This window comes from Lipophrys pholis (genome assembly GCF_963383615.2).
Source record: "Lipophrys pholis genome assembly, chromosome: 21".
NCBI classification, from domain to species: Eukaryota; Metazoa; Chordata; class Actinopteri; order Blenniiformes; family Blenniidae; genus Lipophrys; species Lipophrys pholis.
In genome coordinates, this window is record NC_137649.1 from 16,848,886 (window position 1) to 16,867,576 (window position 18,691).

Consider the following 18,691-nt stretch of genomic DNA (forward strand, 5'->3'; position numbering starts at 1 on the left):
TCCATTTTCCTTAAGCCAGTCTGAATATGTAACTTGTATTATCCTCAAATTAGATGGCACATCTTTACCTTGAGTGTGAGACACCTGGGAAACCCAGTTGACCAGAGTAATATCGAATCAAATCTGCAGAGCAAGTTGTAATGACTTGCTGTGGTGATCCCTGTAAAAGGGAGCAGACGAATACACTCTGTCATTACACCCGAACCAGGCACTAAACCTTGCACAGACGTCCTTGTGTTTTCCCATCGATTCAATGGAGAAGAAGTGTAAAAGTCAAATGTCATTTTTAGAAATGAGAGGTTTCCTGTTCCCCGAGAAATAAATGTGAGCACTGTAATTACAGTGCAATTGCATTCATGGAGTGGACCAATAAGGCAAATGTGGGAACAAGCCAGAAAACACAGGGCCTTTGCCTTGGTCAGTTCATCTGGACCGTTGTACGCAGTGTCTTTTTTTCTTCCCAGCCACTTATTGTGTTGTTACAGTTTTTGAGCATTCATACCATCTGCTCATTAATGCTGCCCTCAATTTAAGAGTATATCACAACATTTGACCCAACTGCATTGAGGAGGAACAGAATGTTCAAAGAGTGTATTTATGAAGTCTGTGGCATGAGCACACACCCGACACACTTGTTGCACTCACAGTACGGTATACAGTTACCTCTCTGCTGTTTGGACCAGCTTAGTCCAGTTGGATCTGTCACCCTTCCTCATGGAAAAGCAAAGTAACAGAACAAATCCATAAATGACCCCTGGAAAAGAACAGAGCACTGCTTCTTCTAAATTTACCAGCTTCTCAAAATATGGCACAGGCCACGTCACTTTTGGATGCATTAGAAGCTTAACAAGTCCAGCACTGTCTTTTCAACTGCATCTGGATTTCAATTAAATATTAGAGAAAGAAATGTTCTGTGACATACTATGTTTGTTTGCTCGTGCCGTTTAATCAAACAAACTGTGACAGAGACACAGATATATTAAGAGTGAAACACAAACACTGTGCCATGACAGCATGTTCCTGGTGTGACTGAAGCAAGTGGAAGTGTCAGTGTTGACTTAATTTACCAAACAAGCTCGTCTTTCTTTAGAGAGAAACCTCTGCTGGTGCAGCGACAACTGCTGCTTGAGGGCGCTAGTTACACGGAGATTCAATAATAGTTTGACAGCGCCATCTAGTGGGATCATCCATTTAGCAGAGACCAAAGAGGCAGGACGCTTTAACCAACAAATCCCAGTGCAAGTGGATGAAGACACTGGAAAAATGGAAAGCATGCGCAAAAAAATCTACAAGATGCGGAAATAATTCCGATTTATTTTTTTTTTTAAATGATTGAATTGATGATTCAGTGGCTTAAAGTGCAGAAAAGGTTCTGCGTCGTGACCCGCACTCCAGAGGGAGAACGGAGGGGGGGGGGGGGGGGGGGGGGGGGGGGTCGGTCCATGGGCGCATGCGTAGTGCGCACCGGCCGCTCTTCGCTCCGGAGATTGAGTGAAGACGATGAGACCGAGCAGGCGGCACGGACCGAATGCATAATTGGCCTATCTTAGTCATAGATTCCCTCTTGCCTTTTCTGTCTAGTTCCTTGCCAAATTTCCCAGTTTAATGTGGAGGTGTAGCCGGGGCGGTGAAGAAACTGAGGGGCTGTGACGGCGCACGAGGCAGAAGAGGGGGCGACGCAGTGACTGAGAGGAGTTGGGCATCAGATTGCACCGGATGTCATTATACGCTTTAAAATATAGAGGACGTAAGTAGCCGCACCCCTTTTTTAAAGCAAACAAACAAACAAACAAACAAACAAAAAAAAACATTATTTGTGTTGTGTATGTCCATTCAAATTTGGTTTTAACATAAAATATTTAATGCAAACGCTTCTTCAAAAAATATGCGTTTTTCGTTTATTCCTTAATGTAAAAAGAAAATTGAATTGGGTGATTCAGATATCTGTTAAATCTACGTGAGTGGACGGACACTCTGTCTCTCACGTTTCTCGTTCCGTTTGCAGGATAATCTCAGACGTGTCTCCATCCGCTCTCAGCACTTTTCATCCACCCACCTGTTAAGCACGCGTTGACATCTTGAATTCACCTAAAATAAAACAAGTAGATGTGTTTGTCTTCTTTTTTTTTTTTTTTTTTTTGTAAGCTGAACCTATTTGAAATACCTTGTGCAACATGTTAGGTGTTATAGTTTTGTTTTTTTTACAGCAGTCGTGTTATCCACCCACCGTTTGTGTTTTATTCTAGATTTCCCTCATGGAGAGGTTTTTGGGTTGTTGTTTTTTTTTTGGACACTATAGCCCATGTAGGGAGATAACCATCAAACACGCATGTGGGTCGTTAGGCATTTGTACTTAGGCCTACCATCTAAGCTCGTTGATCAATTGAATGTAAGCCTCTTGAGCGGTCCGAGCGAAACCTGCTGACACATGCGCCCCAGTCTTTTTGTTCGCGCACAGACCCGGTTAACCCTGAGCCGCTCTCTTCCCTCTGACGGGATATGTCATCGTATCAAGTCCGACAGACATATTATTTAGTCCCTCACTTGTATGCAACATGGCCTTGGGTACTCCGCTCTCCAGGGCATGTACAAACCCGTTGGTGGAAAGTAGTTATTGTATACAGGCCGATTAATAATTTAAAGGGCAACCGATCTGACGCATCGGATTAATTAAAGATTAATATCAAGACACCTACTCTCAGCTCTCTGCTAGATTAGAACTGTTCGTTATGTAACTGCTTTATTAGAGTTAATTAAAGGCACCAACTTTTTTTGTGTAACATTATTCCAAATGTGTACTTTCTTTTCCTGAATTTCCTTCTGTGTATCCATCAATGCATCTGTGTGAGGGGAAATGGAGTGTCAAGGATTTGATTTCCTACAATTATCTTAAACTGTTGTGACAGACCAGCACTCATAGAAATCAATGAAAAGTGCATTAGGTTCATGTGCAGGTTATGTTTCAAACAAGGTTAAGCAAAGACTAATATTGGATGTTTCTATCAATGCTGAAAGAGTTGAGTGGCAACACTTCATTCGGAGTGATTATGTACAGCATGTGCATGTAATGCCTGTAACATGACACAGCAAAAATGAAGTGCTGAAGATAGATGACTGGGTATAATCTCCCCTTTTTAATTACAACAGTTGATCAGTATGCACAACAGAGGTGACTGTATAAGTGAAGAGTGGACAGTACATTCCTGCTGCAGTCAAAATACATGTGCAATGAGGGCTTTTCAACACTAATGCTAATGCTGCGAGTGACGCTGATGTTTTTGTTCTACAATTTAATTGGAACATTTCACATTAACTATGATCTCTCTCTCTCTCTCTATACAGTATAATCAAGACCAAAGACAGAGCCATGGAGGCTGTAACACATTTTGTGAATGACACTGTAGAGTTTTACAAATGGAGCCTTACTATAGCAGGTAAGCTGGGAGCGCTTGTTTCAAACACACACACAAACCATATTAATGAGTAGATTATAGCCATCGCCTTGCATTTACAGATATGGAGCGGTCATATAACGTAACACTGACAACATAAAGCTTAAGTTGTGAGGTCAAATTTAAACAAAGCAGCTTCACATTTGGTTAGTTATTGGTGAGTAGTTACTCATGTTGTTTCATATTAACACACAAGAAAGCCAAAATTGGTCAATTAAAGTGAAATCTTAATGTGACACAAATTCATTTGACAAAGGTTTAAAGTCAGACTGTTGGATATAACCTATCACTAACCCCTTTTTTTTTTTCCTCTGGGTAGACAAAAGAGTGGAGAAGTGGCCATTGATGGCTTCTCCCTGTCCCACTCTGGCCATCAGCTGCCTGTACTTGATCTTCCTGTGGGCGGGGCCTAGATACATGCAGGACCGCCAGCCCTACACACTCAGGAAGACGCTCATAGTCTACAACTTCAGCATGGTGGTCCTCAACTTCTACATCGCCAAAGAGGTAAGTACCCCATGAAGACTCAGTAAGGACACCTGAAATGTGAACGTAACAAATACTTTTATTAAGATGAGGTCAAACAGCAGTGACTGGGGACCATTAGTGGGTTTGGCTTCCAGTCATGTAAGGCATAGGTCTGATTAACTTAAATTTAACAAACAAAAAAAAGAGTGCTTTTTTTTTCCAGCTAGAGCTTTCCTGCTACAACCAAAATGAAAAACATCCCTCCCACAGGATCGAAGATGTTATATTTAATTGAAGCCGTAGCCATTTTCTGGCCACATCTTTCATGAATCATGCACATGTTAACATGCTTCATGTCAGTGAAGCGCATGTGCACATTTAGCACAGGAGACAGCGTCCTAAACTGAAGTTCCAGGTCATTTTAAAACCTGCTCAGTGTGAACGTGAACATATTTGAGTAGTTTAACGATATGTCAGTGTGAATTTGTTTTTATGTGCATTCACTCAAATAGTATCTCAGCAGAAATGTCAACCATTGTCCTCTTCAGCCTGTATTTGAACAATGTCTCCTCTCACCAGCTCCTACTAGGATCTAGAGCAGCCGGTTATAGCTACCTCTGTCAACCTGTCAACTACTCCAGTGATGTCAATGAAGTCAGGGTAAGTCCAGATACACACACCTAAATGTAGCACACTGATGTTTGAATCGTAACTAATCACATGAACCAGGTGGTGAAATTCCTTCACTGGCATAAAGAAGATCCCTCTCTGTCGTACATCAGAGGGACGACTGGGAGTTAAAAAGCCTACATCCCTAGTGGTTTCAGGACACGGAGGTTGTAGCTCCGTGCACAGAGAGGCAGGAATTGTTGATCTCACCACCCTGAAACTCCTCCCACACTCCACCTTTCATGGCCGCCTTACAGAGGGATAAAAGATGCCACTGTGCCACAGCTTAGAGGTCAAGCATGTGTAGTGAGTGCATGTGTGTCAAAGAGGCAGGGCTATAGCAGAGAAAGTTTAATCACCGAGTGCTCTGTGTATTCATGAGAACGTACCGTTAAGGCTATAAACAGATAAACCACTCACCTGTGGTAGTGTCTACTGCATGTTGTTTTTCACAAGATTTAAGCTGCCATGTGTCAAAGATGCTTTTGCTCACACTGGTGTAGGTGTCTTAATATCCTCCTTGGTGAGCTTCAGTAATTTGCCTTGTTTTGTGTCTTTAGATAGCCTGGGCACTTTGGTGGTACTACATCTCCAAAGGGGTGGAATTCTTGGATACGGTCTTCTTCATACTGAGGAAGAAGTTCAACCAAGTCAGCTTCCTCCATGTCTACCATCACTGCACCATGTTCATCCTCTGGTGGATCGGTATCAAGTGGGTCCCTGGTGGACAGTGTGAGTGATCGACAGCTGCTGCAGTCATCATACGGAGCCAACGTCCACTTTGAATAAATATAGCCGCCGTCGTTATACCTAATGCAGCTTACGTCTCCTCTACAGCATTTTTCGGTGCAACCATCAACTCTTCCATCCACGTCCTCATGTATGGGTATTACGGCCTGGCAGCCCTGGGACCTCAGATGCAGAAGTACCTCTGGTGGAAGAAATACCTCACCATTATTCAAATGGTGGGTACTTTTAGAGCTGCAAGGCTCTGAACGGAATTTCTTTACTTCAAAAATGATTGTTCCATTCATCAAATTGCAATCAGAATTTGGCATGTTTCATATCTGTATGCAAAATGCAACTACAGAAAGCAGGTCTGTCCTTTGGAATACTTAAGCAAAGTTTTGAGTGAGGTTTTTTTGTTCAACTATATCCAACACAAAAGTAAAAAATGTAGATGGTTCTACTATACTAACAGTGTAATGTAGCAAATAATTGCATAATAGTAAATAATGTTTTATTATACAGGGCGTTTTGTAATTCAGAAATCTTAATACCCTGTGCATTATCAGTCACACTGAAGCATTCGAACACATGTCGATGGTGACAGTTGCCATGCAAGCTACTTGATCTTTATGTGAGAAAAATGAGGTTCAGTGTCTTGCCCAAAGACATTGGGCAAGACCAAGACCTCATTATGTTGTTTACTTTTTATAGACATTAGTCTGAAATCTGATCAGCCCATCTTTAATCCACCTGCAGTGAATTATTTCAAGCTTTCAGCGTTGAAGAGGTGACCAACAAACCATCAATTGGCTCATTAGCTTAGAAAGTTAGAGATTTGTAGGACTTGTACTATCAAAAATATCTTTTGTATTTAAAATTTTTTATAAAAGTCACTGTTGACCAATAAGTCCGTGTCTAACACAACAAATGACTTGCTCTGTATTCTATGAGCATTTGGAAATAATCCTGCTGACACTGATTAAAGTCTTTAAATCCATCATAACCTGGTTCGATTGTGTCATAAAGCAGTTTGACAATAACTAGTTGCTGATTTCTGTCTAGCTTAGTGGAAATTCCTATTTGATTGTGTTTTTGATTCAGTACAATCGCCTTCAAGCTGTTGATTTGATTTATTTCGTACAACAGATCCAGTTTCATGTAACCATTGGTCACGCTGGCCACTCCCTCTACACCGGCTGTCCGTTCCCCTGCTGGATGCAATGGGCCCTGATCGGCTACGCCGTCACCTTCATCATCCTCTTCGCCAACTTCTACTACCACGCCTACCGACGTAAACCTTCCTCTTCACACAAAGGAGGCAAGCCTGTGGCAAACGGCACGTCTATGGTAACTAACGGTCACAGCAAGGTGGAGGAGGTGGAGGATAACGGGAAAAGGCAAAGAAAAGGAAGAGCCAAGAGGGAGTAAAGAGGAAGGCGAGGCTTGCTTGGCGATGAACAGAAAGAGGCCGGTGGTTTTAAGGGCCAGAGAAGGAGGGAGGGGAGGGGAAAGGGCAAACAGTGCTCACACCAGTCAGCCATGCCTGCAGATAATATACACTGGTGTGATTTGGGACCAATTCGAGAAGGTGAATGGGTAGCGGTCTGTATTTGTTGATGTGTCTGTACTTGGTTCTGGCTTTAAGAGAAGGGTGTTGGTTGTTTTCATAGCTTTTTTTTTTTTTCCAAATCAATAAAATCAGAAAGTTGATCATGTAGGCTCTGTGCTCCTCTGTCCAACTGTGTTTTGGACCATAAAAAGATCGACGTCTCCGAGGAAGACCCACAACCTGCATCATCATCGACTCATTTATCACCCAAAATTCACCTCCAACTTTTGTACGCTGGATTCCACTATTGATTTAAACAAAAGCTTAACTAGTTTTTAACAAGGTAATTTATTTTATAGGGCTCTAAAAGACTTAATAGTTTTAACTTTTACCAAAAACCAACATCTGGCAAAGTGGTTATTTTTTTTGTTTTTTTTAGGGGTGGGGATTTTTGTTTACAAATAGTTGAGTTGAATATGGCTCGTAAACAAAAAATGTCAAAAAAACAACAACAACAAAGTTCTCACATTTGCCATCTGCTGTATTTAGCTATGTTGTAGTCACCTGCACTATCTACTAATCCATAATGTCAGGGACTTCATTTTTCTCTGCTGTCTCCAATTGATATACCTGTGCTGCATTTACAGAATGACCTGCTATTTTCTTTCTGTTCATTGTGAATTAAACATTTGGTTTGGAAACACTTTGGGATTAATACTGTAGTTTTTTTTTTGTTTGTTTTTTTTAGAATTTATGCAAATTTCTATCTATTTGTTATGGTACATATTTCCGTGGGTCCTCAATGATTTCTGCTGTGCGATGTAGTTTGAAGTGCAAGAAATAAGAAACTGAAGTTCAGCTAAATACTGTCTCACTGCCACATAGGACCGAAGGGAAATCTTTCCCAAAAAGAGCTTTTTGTTGTTTATTTTTAAAGAAAAGCAAAGATAAATTCATTGTCTTATGAAAAAAAAAAAAAAGCAACGACACAGCTTCCCAGCTGCACATATAACTGAAATAAAGACAATGTGAGCACCTCGTAGATAATGTTTGTGTGTTTTTGTGCGAGCAAGTCGTACTGCAAGACGCTGAGCTTAAAAACCATGCCTTGCTCTGCATCTCAAACCAATTCAGACATGGGCAACTGGTGGTCTGGGGGGCAAATGTGCCCCATTTCTTTTGTCTTAAGGTTGCCAATGGCTCTTACAGGTGTGTGTGTGTGTGTGTGTGTGTGTGTGTGTGTGTGTGTGTGTGTGTGTGTGTGTGTGTGTGTGTGTGTGTGTGTGTGTGTGTGTGTGTGTGTGTGTGTGTGTGTGTGTGTGTGTGTGTGTGTGTGTGTGTGAGTGAGTGAGTGAGTGAGTGAGTGAGTGAGTGAGTGAGTGATAGAGCTAGGCTATGTCTTTGGCCTGTCCAGACAGATCTGCCCTAATCTTTGAAGGTAAATTGGCTTTAGCTTCAAAAGAGCTTATTTCTACGTCACTCCTAGAGTTACCCAGGAAAAGCAGGTCACTGGAAGAGAAGCCTCCACTAATCTGCCACCAGGTTGCTACTGTAGCTCTAAAACTGTATGGATTAGTTAAACATTGGACTTTGGCATAGTGTGTGGATTCACGGCGCTTCTCCTTGTGTGATAAAAGTTAAGGGAGCGCACTTGCAATATTTCCCTATCAAGAAACTGTAAAGTAATGACGGCGCTTCACATTTGATATCCTGGTTCATTTGAGGATGAAGTCCTCATGAGCAGATCTCGTTTCACCATATATTCACCATCCATTTCTTCAACCTGTGACAAACACACTCCAGCATATTGCTTTCAACCCATAGCAGATTCACTAATGGCAGCTATTAAATTATTTAGCCACTCTCCTCTTTTCCCTTGTCCCAAAGTCTCAGATTGAGTCATCCTGTTTGCACGACTTTGTTTTTCTTAGATTTCCTCCGAACCCAAACAACCTAGTGCCTTTCTTCTTTTGGTGTTTTAAAATGTGTTCATTTTGGTCCTCTCTCCGACCCTGTATCCTTCAAGCACTAGTCCCACCCCACACACACACACATACACACTTTATCCTGTTGCACCACCACCTGTCTCTTTCCAGCTATGCCATAGATGTAGATGTGAATGATAGACAGGATGAGGTGAGTGAGAGGTGTATTTGTCCTCCTCGGGGACACTGGGGGATCTAAGCCAGGGAGTAAGAGGATTGCAGCAGGGCCAAGGCTTTTCTATCAAAGGCATTTAGCACAGGTCAGTTTAACCTGCAACCCTGCTGCTGCAAAAGGCATGCATGAATACGTGCACAAACGTTCTTCGCCAATGTGAATCGATATGGGAAAGTAAATAAATAAAGGTGTGTGTAACATCTTTAGGAGGAAAACAAAAGATTTGAGTACATAAAAAACAGCTTCTCTATCTCTTAAAAAAATGTGTTGCAGATTTCTACAGGCCCAGAATATTGGTGGGTGAGCTTAAACGTCTACAGGCCCCAGAGGGCGAGCCTTGCTGGAGGGTGAAGGGTCAGTGTGCATGGTTTAAATCTTTGCAAACCTGACCCGTCACTCACTCATCTCATTAGCAATTATATGACTAAGGAGCTCATTCTAGCCTAACAGAGTGGAAACAGTCAGCATTTCAATGACTCTCCGGCTGTGAGAGAGATTACCCACAGTGCTGAGGGAGGTTTATATGAGAGGAGCGCCCTCTGCTGGGCCACATTCACACTTCTGGATCCGAAACAGAGGAGAAGAGAAGCCACAGGAAGCTTTATCAATAAATAATAATCTACTACTATCCTCAAGAGACAGGAAAGGGAAGCATTACCGTAAAAAATAATTAACATTTACTCAAAACGATTTAGAGGCTCCATGTTGACCAGATTTGAAGTTAGTGTTGCCTCACTCCATCTTGTGGAGAAGAGCAGTCAAAAAGCCTGATTGTTGCAGAGTCTTTGCAGGCTGGCTTCTCAAATATGCAATTATATGGTGAGCAACAGTTGGAAAGAAGTCCCTTGTTCCACCGAGACTTATTTTTAAAGAAGAGTCCTGCAACCACTGACTGATTTACTGCACTTTAAAGAATGTGAACGTACACGCGTGTGGTTCTGAAAAAACAACAATACAAGAGGCCATCAGCGTGCTACAAATGATAATGAAACATGTGTAGCAGACTAACACCAATAATTAGCATTTATCTAGTCCATCATGCATCAATCAACAAATAGCATTCTCCTATCTCAAACAAATGATCACACATAGAACAGCGGCTGTGTATAAAGCACAACCAATAGTCAGGAACTGCATTGTGCATTAATTCAACACCACATTAGCTGGAAAATAAATATTAGCACAACACTCTAGTCACAGGTAGACAAACAATGACGGTTGTGATCTAGTTACCACTTGTTAAACAATACTAACTGAACATCGGTGACAAATATAAACTTGCATTTCTCTGGACACACGCACAACTTAGGCCTTGTTTACACGACAACTTTTCCAATTTTTGTGTTTTCGCTTCAGAAAAATGTTGTGTTTACACGAGAGGATTTTGAAAATGATGCCTGTGAACACGAAAATGCTGCAAAGATTTATCTATTTATTTGGGAGCAATAACGCACTTTAATAAACAATCATATATAAATTGTACACAATTTGTAAAGTTCCCAGATTATAGGAAAACTGCTCATTTACATCTGTTGTCTCGATTATGTAGTTCATGTTGGGCCACTCGTAGGTGCTGTTTTTTAATTAATCCACACAGGTGCAGAAAACAATACAGTAACAATGGCGATTACACAGGCACTCATATGGACGACAAAGTTGGACTGCTATTGTGGTGACTCTCAGCTGTAAAACTACCAAGTCCAGGGAGAATATGGACAGGGAGTCATGACACTGGAGGCAAACATTGTTGTTATTGTCCATCTATTTGTGCATGTGCAGAAGAGGTATTTACTAAAGCAGTGGTACACGTTTGCAGTAGCATCATTTCTGTTGTCTCCACCAAGATAGAGTCGGAGCATTTTCAAAAAGTTCCAAAGGTTTTGCTTTTTTGTGTAAACAGGTCTTTAAACTTGTATCAGCTGGTATTATAATGGACAGACCCCATGGTTATACTAGTGACTTGAACAAGGCGTCAGAGCTGCAACTTGATCATGAGCACTGAGCACAATGTGATGGTCAGAAGAGCCACCTAGTGGTGAAAATTGAACATTACATAGATATAATATAAAAATAATAAAATGTAATATAAAAAATATGATAACCATGTGGGATTACCAGTAACAATACCTTATCTGGCCATATCCGCAAAAACAACCTGCAAAGATATTCATCAAATACTGTCATGATATGCACTTCATAAAAATACATAGCTTTTTTTTTTTTTCTACTTTTGTTTATTTATTTCTCAAGAGCTTTTTTTTTTTTACTTGGGTATTGTAAAATTAGATAAAAAAATTTCACTGAAAGTTATTTTTTCAATATATATAAAAATGTCAATCACCTTGTAATATTTCCTGTGCTGTTAATCTGGCGACACTAATTACAGGCTAATGCGGAGATGACGAGTAAAATGAATTGGACTGAAGGTGTTCTACACCTCACTTTAGCCTGATCACTCCTCTGGGGTCTTCAAACTTTCGCAATCTGAGAGCGATTTCAAGGATACCAAGCAGTAAAATAGCTATGTCTCACAAACTTCCCGAATAACTGGATTCAATTCATGTAGATTCTCCTGAACAGCAGCCTCTGGAGACAGACACCATGTATGCACTTTATAACGGGACGTTAACCTCGTTTTAGTTCAGGGGTTACATACAGACCTATTTTATCTTGAGCGGGCCAGACCAGCAAAATAGTTCAGCCCTAGAAGATTATACCATAGTTGATTAACTATATTCATAATGTATCAAAGTTGCAAAGGCATAATCCATCCTTCCCTTTCAGATACTGCTTTATTCAACTCATGGCCATGGGGCACTGGAGTTGAGTGTAAAAACAGACTGCTGCTCTACCACAATATAATCTAAGGTGAAGAGACAGACAGATGAGGGTTTGATGACAGAGGAGGATGAGTGAGGGGAGGAAGGAGGGGAGGATGGGGTCCTGTGCTTCCCGTTTCCACGTGCCCTCTCACGTGACGTCACGGCCTGCAGTGCCTGGTGGTGCCCTGTGTCATCATCACTCCGCTCGCGCTCTGCGGTAAGACTCCATCAACACTTTTATTATCCGAGTCGTGCAAACTCACATGAAAACGTGTTTGTTCGAACTTTTCAAAACGTTTCGGCTTCGTGTCTGACGGCTGCAGACCGTCGTTGTTGGATGTTACAAAGCTTGGAAAGTTATTTTTTTTCCTCCGCGTGAAATAGGAGCGTTTGGAAAAGCGACATCTAGTGGCGACATCCCTTACAGCACTTAAATGAAAGTTTAAACTTTATAGGCTTTTGACTGTTACAAGATTAATCTCTGCGATTGCAGATTTTGTCTCTCTTTTGTCGAATCCATTTTATTCTCGTCCACATAACATACACACGGAGGGTAGTTCGCCTACGTGGAGCAGAAAATGAACGTTGCCGCCGGCGGCGCTGCAGATTCTTCATCACCGTCTTCATCAGCAGACAATAGTGCATGGAGGAGCAGGAGGAGGAGGAGGAGGAGGAGGCAGCAGAGCTCTTCCTCGCCGGTTAGAGCCCAAGAAGGGCCGAACAACATCCCACCTGTGAGACAGTCGGGCCGGTCCAGCTCCTCCCTACCTCCAGGAGGAAGAAGCAGAAGCAGCGCGAGCTCCGCGGACGGAAGGGAGAGGGAGCTCGCGAGCCGCGGCGGAGCAGCTGTTCCCCCGGACGGTGCTGAGGCTGAAGCTGCTCCCGTCGCGCCGAACAGGGCGGATGCTGTCGAGGAGGACCCGGCACGCTCATCAGCGCCGGCTCGCCGCAGCGCTTTGCGCCTCCCCTGTTTGAAAGGCGACTCCGACCGGCGCTTGCTCCCCGGTGGTGGAGCCGCGGCTCCGAGGCAGGCCGAGAGGCAAGCGGCGGAGGAGAGCGGCCGCCGCGGCGGCGTGACTGTGGGCTGCGGGCCGGGCCTCGGCGTGGGCTTCTGGAGGGGAGGATGCTTACAGGCTGAGCTGATCCACTACCATCTGCAAAAGAGGCTGCGGAGGAGCGGCGCGAGGATGCACACAACACCGGAGGACGCCATGCAGGGGGGGTCGGAGCCGGCTGCAGACGCTCCAGAGGCGGGGTCCGTGACACAGCAGGACGAGGCCTATGATGAAGAGATGGAGCGGCTGCTGGAGGAAAACGAGGATCTCAAGGTTTCATGCACGTTCTAAATCAATTTATTTAGACGTTATTGTAAAATACAGTATAAAAAAATGAAATGGATTTAATTTGAAGCCTGTGGAGCCACAGTGGCATACATTCTGCTGTTTGCAGTGATTTGAAAAAAAGAGTGTCTGCTAATCATCCTCTATGTCTTCAGGGTAAATAAAGCTGGGCCTCACCACTGGCTGCAGATGACTAATTGGTTATTGATTATCCCAGTAGTGATCCACTTGGATCAATGTCTTGGTATAGAAATGACCCACTGAAGCTGTTCTCCTTACATTGTTATTGTATGTGCCATGTTGATAGGCTATAAATGGCAGAACATAATTTTTTCAAAGTGCACACACTGAATAAGATCAATTAAAAGTATTAGTTTATTGTATATCTTAGCGTCACTATCCCCTGACGTGTTTGCTTCGTTTCAACCAGTGTGAGATCGAAGAGATGAGGACCGAGATGGACGAGATGCGAGACACTTTCTATGAAGAGGATACTTGTCAGCTGCAGGAGATGAGGCGTGAGTTAGAGAGAGCCAATAAAAACTGCCGGATCCTGCAGTATCGTCTGCGGAAGGCGGAGAGGAAGAGGCTGCGCTACGCCCAGACGGGAGAGATCGATGAAGAGCTGCTCAGGAGTCTGGAGCAGGACCTGAAGGTGGGGCGTGGTTCTGATGGAGTGTGCATGTCTGGGTTCATACCGCATTTCACACATGCAACAAAATCTGCTGTCGCTGCCAGAAATGAAAACTGTATCAAGCCTTTACACACTGAATAAAGCATCATTCAGCTTATTAATTGCCATTCTCAGCTTAATTACACAGTGAAACTTGCAGGTAGCAAAGGATGTGTCTGTGAGGCTGCACCATGAGCTGGAAAAAGTGGAAGAGAAGCGCACAAAAACAGAAGAGGAGAACGAGAAGCTGAGGCAGAATCTCATAGAGGTGGAAGTGACCAAGCAAGCGCTGCAGAATGAACTGGACAAAACCAAAGAGGCAAGTAAACGCATCGCCACGTTCACTGAGAACGCTGTGATTGAAGTTGGTGTGTTTTGTTTGGTCCCGTGTCATTCAAATTTCTCTTCTTCTTTTTTTAAAAATTCATTGTCCACCAATAGTCTCAAAAGAGAAGAGGCAGCAAGGACATCCAGAAGCCCGATAAAAAAGCAGCACAGACCCCGACTGAGGTGAGATGCCCCGACAATGAAGATCTTGTTTTACCTGCAATTAAATATGATTTTCAAAATAATTCTAATGTTCTAGAAATAACTACTGCCCTGAGTCACTTTCTTTTGTCATCATCGTTTGCTTATTCGTGAGAAGATTTGTTGTAATTATTTGTTTGACTTGACCTCAGTGTGGTTGCAGCAGAAAAGGCATCTAATTAAAAATCTAACCACGTCTGCATTGCAAGTTGCAATGATTCGTTGAGCTGGCCGCTGTAGAAAAACAAAACTCAAGAGCCAAATGGACACTTCTTCCACTACTTTAACTCTCACTGTTATGTAATGATTCTAAGTCAGACATGTAACGTTTCCCATCAGGCAAACTGTATTCAAATGAAAGCCAAGTTTGCAAAGCTCAAGTATTTATGCGTGACTTTATTAAGTGTCAGAAATCCTCTTGGTCCAAAGAGAGTTAACTTCTTGGCTCCAGACATGCTGACGCAAAGTCTTCACTTTGCTTAATCTTCAGTCTTTCTGCTTATGTGTAATGACAAAGATTGACCTTTATAATTCGCGGGTCAGGTTTTAGCCGTTTCTACTTTGTGCACATTAATGTTTATCGTAAGCGCTTAAGTCTGTGATCTCGTCATGGTTCAGGAGGACAACGAGGACCTGAAGTGTCAGCTCGCCTTCATCAAGGAGGAGGCCGTGCTCATGAGGAAGAAAACAGCCAAGATTGACAAGGAGAAGGATCGTCTAGAACAGGAATTACAGAAGTACCGCTCCTTCTACGGAGAGCTGGACAGCACCCACCCCAAAGGGGAGGCAGGGGGGCCGCCCACAACTCGCGAGTCAGAGCTGAAGCTACGGCTCCGTCTGGTGGAGGAGGAGGCCAACATCCTGGGGAGGAAGATAGTTGAGTTGGAGGTGAGAGAAGGAAGCTGGTTTGTCTTGGTTTTATACGTCGAATTTATATTCAATTTTCGAGCTGATCTCCGTTTTGTTTCCGCAGGTTGAAAATCGGGGCCTGAGGGCCGAGCTTGACGACCTCCGTGGCGAAGGAGAGGGTGCGGGAGGCTCCGGGTGCGGCGCGATGGGCGCATCGGGCACAGGGCGAGGTCTCGGGGATGACCTGACGGAGCTCCGGCAGCAGTTGCAGCTGGTGGAGGATGAGGCAGAGCTGCTGAGGAGAAACCTCGCCGACGCCGAAGACCAGAACAAGCGGGTGACCACTGAACTGAACAAGTTACGCTTCAAAGCAGGCACCCACGAGGGAGGTGCCAGGCATGGAGGAGGTGGAGGGATTGATGGAGCAAAGGCAGAAGCCCTGCAGGAAGAGTTGAAAGCTGCAAGACTACAGATTAATGATCTCAGTGGCAAGGTATGAAAGTTCACCGAATTGTACGTGAGAAAAATAGATCTAAAAACTCAGTTTGACTGAATTAGTCATCTGGGCTTGTTGATAGGATGATTGATACTAATTATGTGGTAAAGTGTTTTAAAATGCAAAGGGTTAATAGAATCTTTTTTTTTTCATTTTTTTTTTTTCATTGATACTTAAAATTCTGACAGACGGTTAGTAGGGAACAGTGTTAGGTTTATACATCAGCAGTGGACCATAGTTTGTTTTCACTTTAATGAGTACTGAATCTGAAGTGTAGTAGTATTATAACTCAAGTAAGGTTTGGTATTTGCTGTCGGTGAAAGACAGTGTGGGGAAAGTTACTTAGCTTTCAGTGTAGTTTTTTTTTTTAAATAGCAGTCACTTAAAAATCGAAGAGCTTCTGCATTATAGAAGTGGCTCCATGATATTGTAAGCTGCTTTTGAAGGAATTTTTTTCTCATTTAATTCAGGTATAATAAGTTTTAATCTGAGTATGTCCTAATACCTGATTTAGTTAGAAAAAATAAGTGAACATCCACGACTACAATGACTAAAACACTATTCCACACAGTTATAAAACTGATCACACTGATGACTCATGGCGCCGTGCCCTTTTCACAACCGTTACTTTCCTTCCCTCCAGGTGATGCAGCTGCAGTACGAGAACCGCGTGCTCCTCTCAAACATGCAGCGCTACGATCTGGCCTCCCACCTCTCCCTGCGTCCCAGCCCGCGAGACAGCGACGCCGAGAGCGACGCCGGCGGCGCCGCGAGTGGCCGTCGGGAGAGCGACGAGGACTCCACCTCTTCTCGCCTTCTCCCGCCTCACCGTAAACGCGAGGGTCCCGTCGGTGGGGAAAGTGACTCGGACGAGGTGAGGAACACCAACGGCAGCAGCCGCTGCCTGACGCCCACCCGGGGGCTGTACACCCCCACGGGGCCCGAGGGCGCCGCCTCCACCGCCTTGTCCCGCTTCCTGCCGGGCGGTCGGTGTAGCCTGCGCGACAGGCAGCAGATGATAGACATCCGCGTGGAAGCGGAGAGACTCGTGCGCACCATCGACAGGCTTATCGCCGACACGGCGACCATCATCTCAGAGGCGAGGGTCTTCGTCACAAACGGTGACTTGATGTTTGGAAGGGGAGGGGAGGAGGGCGCAGAGGAGGATGGGAGCCGGATCAGAGAACATGAGCTCCTGTATCGCATAAACGCCCAATTGAAGGCCTTTCGGAAAGAACTGCAGGCCTTCATAGACAAACTGGAAGTGCCGAGGCCTGAGGACAGGGAGGCGGAGGAGCCACTGTCGGTGAGACAAAGACCAAAACATTTGATGGTGGCATGTGAAAAGTGGCAAACGGTTAATGCTGACTCTGCTTTCTTCCTCTTTCTCACTTGATCCGACATCCTGTTTCTCATTTGTCACGCGTTTTTTTTTTTCCCCTCCTCCCGTCTTCCACCTCTGTTCCAGATGTTCCAGCCCATCATTTTGCTCATCCTCATACTCGTGTTATTCTCATCCCTCTCTTACGCTACCATCTTCAAACTAGTCTTCCTTTTTACTCTTTTCTTTGTTCTGTGATGTATGCCTCCCTTAATTTACATCATCCCCCGTTTGTTTTTCGCTTGGTTGATTTATTTTCCTCATCCCCGCATTGTTTGTTGCCAAGGTAACCAAAAAGCACAGAAAAAGCTCAGCACTTGCCAAGGCTGCGCTCACATTCGAAAGAAGTGTAGCAAGCTTCAACACTGGAGTCTCACTGGAATCATGACGCATCATTGCCCCCGTCAGTCACTTGAGAAGGTGAGTTTGAGAGTTACATTGTCCAGATGAACCGGGAAATGAGTACTCAACCACAAGCTTATGGCTGGAAGGCTGAGGTTTGAATCCCACTGTCTCAGAATCCCAAGTCAGTCACGCAGATCACATGGTCAGTCTGCGCGACCATCATCATCAATTGTGTTTAAAATTGGACCATGACGTTCATACCGTGGAAGTATTTTTCCACAGTTTTTAGGAAACCCGTTAGTATTTCAGTAGAAATCAAATAAATTAATCACAGTAACAAACTATCAATCACTGCTTTTGGGAGGGACATGCTAGACGCATGACTGCCAATAAAGAGGAGACTCACACATCAGAAGATTTGGATTATTCTAATCTGCACCTTGTAAATTGTTCACCTGATTAAATCTAAATAAATCTTTGTTGTAAAGGTATATGTTGACATTTTTCTGTCAGTACAGTTCCCTGTGTAATGAATTATAAAATGCAAAATACTAAACAACCGGCCAAAGTGTAGTTAAAATGACGATGGTTCCCCTTTTATCAGGTGTTTGCTGCAGCACTTAAGCTGAAAGATACCATGTTGAGAATCTTGTTTTTCTGTTATCCAGTGTAACCTGAGCAGCAGACTTGGCAGCGAGTGCTCCATTTACAGGATCCTTTCGGGTTCACTTTTGAGTTTAAGACACTAGCGAAATGGAAACAATCAACATCCAATATAGAATAACTACTTATGTCCATTAAAATAAGTAGAACTGACCCCCCCCTCAAAACAAAAAAGCCTAATGCCACTGTGTAAACATAGTCACATGGCCGTACTGTTTTGAACATGAGGTCATACGAGTTTTACCAAGACTGTATGAGGGTCAACCTCAGTCACCTTCGCATACTGCTCCATGTCCTCGCTTAACCTTGCAACTATATATACAGTATGTTCTCTTGTGTCAGGTTATGGCAGCAGTGACCTCCTCTTTGTTTTTCAGAGCACTTGCTGGTCCATCCTGCTGCTGTGGACTCAAGGTAAGGTGAGGATACAGTTCGTCTGTATCCCTCTCTTTAACTCCTGAAGGCTTTGTAATTTAAACACAACAGGTGGGAGGATGATGTTAAAGACGATGAGCCAAATGAGAGGCTTTAAACTGGAAGGAATTCTGATCATCAAGTCAAGTGCCA

The 18,691-nt window shown here is 43.6% G+C and overlaps 2 protein-coding genes across 2 annotated transcripts; both read left to right on the forward strand.

Annotated features, from left to right (window-relative positions):
• Window positions 1-1,430: 1,430 nt before the first annotated feature.
• LOC308126807 (very long chain fatty acid elongase 4-like) lies at window positions 1,431-7,910 on the forward strand. Its single transcript, XM_080491440.1, has 7 exons — window positions 1,431-1,747; window positions 3,343-3,434; window positions 3,772-3,959; window positions 4,500-4,580; window positions 5,150-5,321; window positions 5,427-5,554; window positions 6,465-7,910. The coding sequence occupies exons 2-7, from the start codon at window positions 3,368-3,370 to the stop codon at window positions 6,744-6,746; spliced, it is 918 nt and encodes a 305-aa protein (XP_080347566.1). The 5' UTR covers window positions 1,431-1,747; window positions 3,343-3,367; the 3' UTR covers window positions 6,747-7,910.
• Window positions 7,911-12,509: 4,599 nt separating this feature from the next.
• On the forward strand, window positions 12,510-18,538 carry LOC308126423 (microtubule cross-linking factor 3-like). Its single transcript, XM_080490813.1, has 9 exons — window positions 12,510-13,177; window positions 13,620-13,844; window positions 14,023-14,181; window positions 14,304-14,372; window positions 15,009-15,278; window positions 15,364-15,732; window positions 16,379-17,041; window positions 17,204-17,536; window positions 18,502-18,538. The coding sequence occupies exons 1-8, from the start codon at window positions 13,037-13,039 to the stop codon at window positions 17,312-17,314; spliced, it is 2,007 nt and encodes a 668-aa protein (XP_080346939.1). The 5' UTR covers window positions 12,510-13,036; the 3' UTR covers window positions 17,315-17,536; window positions 18,502-18,538.
• The last annotated feature ends 153 nt before the right edge of the window (window positions 18,539-18,691 follow it).

Bases quoted from the DNA above. Each gene is read 5' to 3' on its own strand.
- LOC308126807 (XM_080491440.1), top strand. From the start codon at position 3,368: ATGGAGGCTGTAACACATTTTGTGAATGACACTGTAGAGTTTTACAAA. The intron at 3,435-3,771 runs GTAAGCTGGGAG...TCCTCTGGGTAG, and splicing joins ATGGAGCCTTACTATAGCAG to ACAAAAGAGTGGAGAAGTGG. The intron at 3,960-4,499 runs GTAAGTACCCCA...TCCTCTCACCAG, and splicing joins ACTTCTACATCGCCAAAGAG to CTCCTACTAGGATCTAGAGC.
- LOC308126423 (XM_080490813.1), top strand. From the start codon at position 13,037: ATGCACACAACACCGGAGGACGCCATGCAGGGGGGGTCGGAGCCGGCT. The intron at 13,845-14,022 runs GTGGGGCGTGGT...TGAAACTTGCAG, and splicing joins GTCTGGAGCAGGACCTGAAG to GTAGCAAAGGATGTGTCTGT. The intron at 14,373-15,008 runs GTGAGATGCCCC...GTCATGGTTCAG, and splicing joins CAGCACAGACCCCGACTGAG to GAGGACAACGAGGACCTGAA.